The sequence below is a fragment of the Myotis brandtii genome, unplaced genomic scaffold, assembly GCF_000412655.1.
Source record: "Myotis brandtii unplaced genomic scaffold, ASM41265v1 scaffold154, whole genome shotgun sequence".
Taxonomy (NCBI): Eukaryota; Metazoa; Chordata; class Mammalia; order Chiroptera; family Vespertilionidae; genus Myotis; species Myotis brandtii.
Window position 1 is genome coordinate 9,855,659 of NW_005355584.1, and position 4,592 is coordinate 9,860,250.

Genomic DNA, 4,592 nt, shown 5'->3' on the forward strand with positions numbered 1-4,592 from the left:
AGCCCGGACCTTCTGACCTCGGCGCGCGCGGCGCTGCTTTGTCGCTATTATCTCCCCCGGCAAAGCTGCTCGGGAACGCGGGAGCACTTTTTAGTGTCTTGTTTCAACTCTCGCCAGGCCCTGGAGGGGCTGATAAACCCCTCTTTAAGCCCGTGGTGGCTGTGAATTGTAGGCGGCAGGCTCCCAGTAATCCGGGGATCAGCGCCCGCGCGATGCCCGGCCGGTTACGGTGTACGGTTGGCAGAAACTTTCTCTGCTGTGGATCCTTCACGGAACTGTCTTTCCCCACAGAAGCCCCAGTTAGTGACGGGGGCTGAGAGTTTCAGCCGCTTCCTTCAGGACCACTGCCCCGTGGTGACAGAAACATACTACCCGACGGTCTGGTGCTGGGAGAGCAGAGGGCAGACCCTGCTGAGACCCTTCATCACTTCCAAGCCCCCAGTGCGGTACCGGAAGTAAGTAAACTTCCATCTTCAGTCCTATCTTCAACATCACGGTTTTTTGCATTCCGCTGGTTAATAGAACCTCTGGTTTAGTAGAAAAAGGAGGGATGAAAATGGAAAGCATGCCCCTCACCCCACACCCAGCTGCAGGAAGGTATCAGGTATTGCCTTTCACCATTTGGGGGTGGGGGGTTGCTCTGAGGTATATGGTTTATTTCTAGACTTCGAGAAAGGTTTGGGGGTTCCTCTTTTAGAAATTCATCATGCATCTGCCCCTGAGGACTAAATCCTTTGATGATATGTACAAGTTCACTGATGCTGGGGATAAGTGTGGGGGTGAGAGGATGAATTAATTTGGATTTTTGTGTGACCAAACCTCTGTAAAAGGACTTCTTCTTGATAAGCAAATGGGTTCTTGAAGATAATGCCCTTGAGGTGTTAAAGATTTGGTCCAGAATACACCAGTAACCAGGAGATTTAAATGGTGCCTATTATTAATTTCCCTGAGTCATCTAGTCCTTCTGGAGTTCCTTTGGTTGCCTGGAACTTGCACTATTTGTCTGTGAAAATTCTATATGTCCAGAGATACTATGGGAGAAGTGCTTTAAATTTAAGAAGCAAATTTTGTAATAGACTCTATGGAAAGACTCCGTTATTGCGTCAAACAGGCAGAGAAGAGATCATATCAGCATTTTATTTATTCATAATTCCCTGTTGAATTATTTGGCTGACCTCAATCAAATAGGGGTTAAAGGCTGGGTATTTTAGAGCAATGAGGAACTAATTAAGATAAATACGTGAGCCCGTGACTCAGTGGTTGAGCCTCGACCTGTGAACCCAGAGGTCATGGTTCCATTCCTGGTCAGGGCACATACCTGGGGGGTGGGGCAGGAGGCAGCTAATCAATGATTCTCTCTCATCATTGATGTTTCTGCCCCCCCTCCCTTCTCTGAAATCAATAAAAAAAATACTTTTTTAAAAAAGATCGCCCGGCCTCCGTGGCTCAGTAGTTGAGCGTGGAACTATGAAGCAGGTGGTCAAAAACAAAAAATATTCAAAATCAGCTTGTAGGTGTCCTTATTTTTCCAATTCTGGGTCTGGGCACATTCCGGAAGCAGCCAATCAATGATTTTTTAAAAAATATATTTTTATTGATTTCAGAGAGGAAGGGAGCGGGAGAGAGATAGAAACATCAGTGATGAGAGAGAACCATTGATATGCTGCCTCCTACATGCTCCCTACTGGGGATTGAGCCCGAAACTCGGGCATGTGCCCTTGACCAGAATTGAACCCGGGATCCTTCAGTCCTCAGGCCAACACTCTATCCACTGAACCAAACCAGCGAGGGGCAATCGATGATTCTTACTGATGTTTCTATCTCTCCCTCTCCCTTCCTCTCTGAAATCAATAAAAAAATTAAAATAATAATAATAATAAATTAAATTAAAAAGATAAATACTTGAAATACTTTGAGGTTCATTTTTATATACTACCTTTTACTAGTGTTACTGGAAATACTTTAAGGTACTAATTTCAGAACATTTTTGTAATGAAAGTGATATAAGTATGTGTTAGTGAGTGCTGAAGAAAAGATATTTTGAGATGACCAAATACTATCTTATATTTATAGAAGTAAGACACTAATATTAAGATGCAACCTGAAACACTGAATATGTCTTTGAATTATTTCTTTTAGTGAATTTATTAAAACTGCAGATGGAGGACAGATTTTACTGGACTGGTTTGATAATGACAACAGTAAGAGTTATATGGATGCCAGCACCAGACCTACTATCTTATTGTTGCCTGGCCTCACTGGAACAAGCAAGGAATCGTATATCCTTCATATGATCCATCTTAGTGAAGAATTAGGATACAGGTACTGGTGAAAGAATTTTTTTCTCATTTTTCACTTAATTAATTCTAAATGAAACACAGATTACCTTCATGTTTGTTTCAGAAATGCTTATTATTTCTTGCATGGATTAAGCAACCCCCTAAATTATTATTTTCTCTGTTTCTTCCTTCCCCTGTTTTTTCAGGAAGATGCGTAACTGAATCATTTCATGGGAAGTAGCACTTAGCATAGTAGGCACTCAGCAGATTTTGGTTGAATGAAATTAGAATCACCTAGGAATTGACATAAGACCCAGGTTTGAGAACCACTGAAGGGAGTGCTATACAGAATAGCAGATCCCTGAGAGAGTACACCGTGGCCTTCATGTCACACTCCATATTTGAGCCCTCGATCCACTTATCTTGCCTCAGATCCCAAGTGTAAAAAATATTCAAAATCAGCTTGTAGGTGTCCTTATTTTTCCAAAGGTGATCGGTGCCTCTTTGCATGTCCACTGGCTAGTGTTCAGTTAATGATGTTACACCATTTTTGAAAAACCATTATTCAACGTGGTTAGCAGATACAATTGAATTAGCAATATTAAATTTCAGGTTCAACTCTAAAATCTTAAAACAGTCATTGTGAAAGGTAGTGCTTTTTTATGCCTCAGTCTTTTTCAGCTGATAGTAACTATTTAATGTAACACTCTGAGTTGCATTTAGAGTTGTATCTTATGTTAAACTTGAAATACTTGTTTGTGTGAAAAACTGAGGTTGAGTTTATATTAATAAAAATATTTTTATATACTTCTGTAATAGTGTCAACAATAAAAATAAAGAAAAAATATTTTTATATAAAGGGGAAAATGCCAGAAGGGTTATTTCAATTTTGACAAGTTAACTCTGATCTTTTATAGATAAAGCATATTTTGTCCATGAAGTGACAATCTCTCAGAAGCTTTGATATGGTGTTTCAGGATTATGGTTTCAATGAAATTTGCACTAAGCAATATCAGAAATTTATCATTATTCGATGTTTAAGCACCAATGTGAGGCTTGATTCCAGTTTTGGTTTTTTGTTTTTTTATAATTTTTTTTAAAATATATTTTATTGATTTTTTACAGAGAGGAAGGGAGAGAGATAGAGAGTTAGAAACATCGATGAGAGAGAAACATCGATCAGCCGCTTCCTGCACATCTCCTACTGGGGATGTGCCCGCAACCCAGGTACATGCCCTTGACTGGAATCGAACCTGGGACCTTTCAGTCCGCAGGCCGACGCTCTATCCACTGAGCCAAACCGGTTTCGGCTGATTCCAGTTTTTTGCTAAAACTTAGTCATGCTCAAAAAGTACAGTTCATAAAGCCTTTTGTACATATTTAAATTGCTGATTCTATACTTGGCCTGATCTATCTCCCAAGATTTAGAAAGTACTTTTAAAAACAATGCAGTTGAAACTCAGGGACTGAATCTTAAAAGTCTTAGAGTTGCCAGTATGCATGGCTTTCTTCCATCATTTGTAAAAGTTGCCAAATTTTATTACCAAACTAGAGGCCCAGTGCATGGATTCATGCACCGATGGGGTCCCTCGGCCTGGCCTGCACCCTCTCGCAATCTGGGACCCCTCGGGGGATGTCAGATAGCCGGTTTTGGCCCGATCCCCGCAGGCCTGATCCAGACAGGAGGGAACCTGATCCTGTGCATTGAGTGTCTGTCCCCTGGTGGTCAGTGCACGTCATAGCGACCAGTCGTTCAATCGTTCAGTCATTCAGCCACTTAGGCTTTTATATACGTAGGTAGATTTTATTACCATTTCATTACACTGTGCTTCAAAGCTGTTGGGAGGTTCTAACTTCCCTAAGGGTTAAAATTTCTTTGATGGATTTAGAAACTTTATTGAGAATATATGATACAAGGAAGGCTTTGTGTTAGGTACCATGTGGAGATACAAAGAGTTATGAGAAGTTGTCCTTGCCTCAAGAAGTTTATGAGAGGGGAGGCTGGATCGGGTCACTGTCAGTTGCTTGAAGACCCAGTATATTTGGGTTCAGGGGAATCTAACACTGAATGTGTAATGTGGGGGGATGTACATGGGCCTTGGAGCCAGGCCTGGATTCAAATGTTGGAACTGCCACTTACTTAGTGACCCTGGGCAATTGATTTTTAACTTCGCCAATCACAGTTTCTTACTAGAGAGTTTAATGAATCAGAATGTATAAAGTACTTGGTTTAGTGCCCTGAACAAAGTGGGTCTTTAGAAATGTTCAGGTCTTCCTTCTCAGGTCTGTTTCCTGATCAAAGTAGAACATTTA

The 4,592-nt window shown here is 41.1% G+C and overlaps 1 protein-coding gene across 1 annotated transcript in view; it reads left to right on the top strand.

The window, feature by feature from the left end:
- Positions 1 to 4,592, top strand: part of ABHD3 (abhydrolase domain containing 3) — a 51,071-nt gene that overhangs the window by 16,299 nt on the left and 30,180 nt on the right. The window contains exons 2-3 of the mRNA XM_005861637.2: positions 173 to 455; positions 2,140 to 2,322. Of these exons, the coding sequence (XP_005861699.1) occupies positions 173 to 455; positions 2,140 to 2,322 (466 nt within the window). The remainder of the gene's footprint in view (positions 1 to 172; positions 456 to 2,139; positions 2,323 to 4,592) is intronic.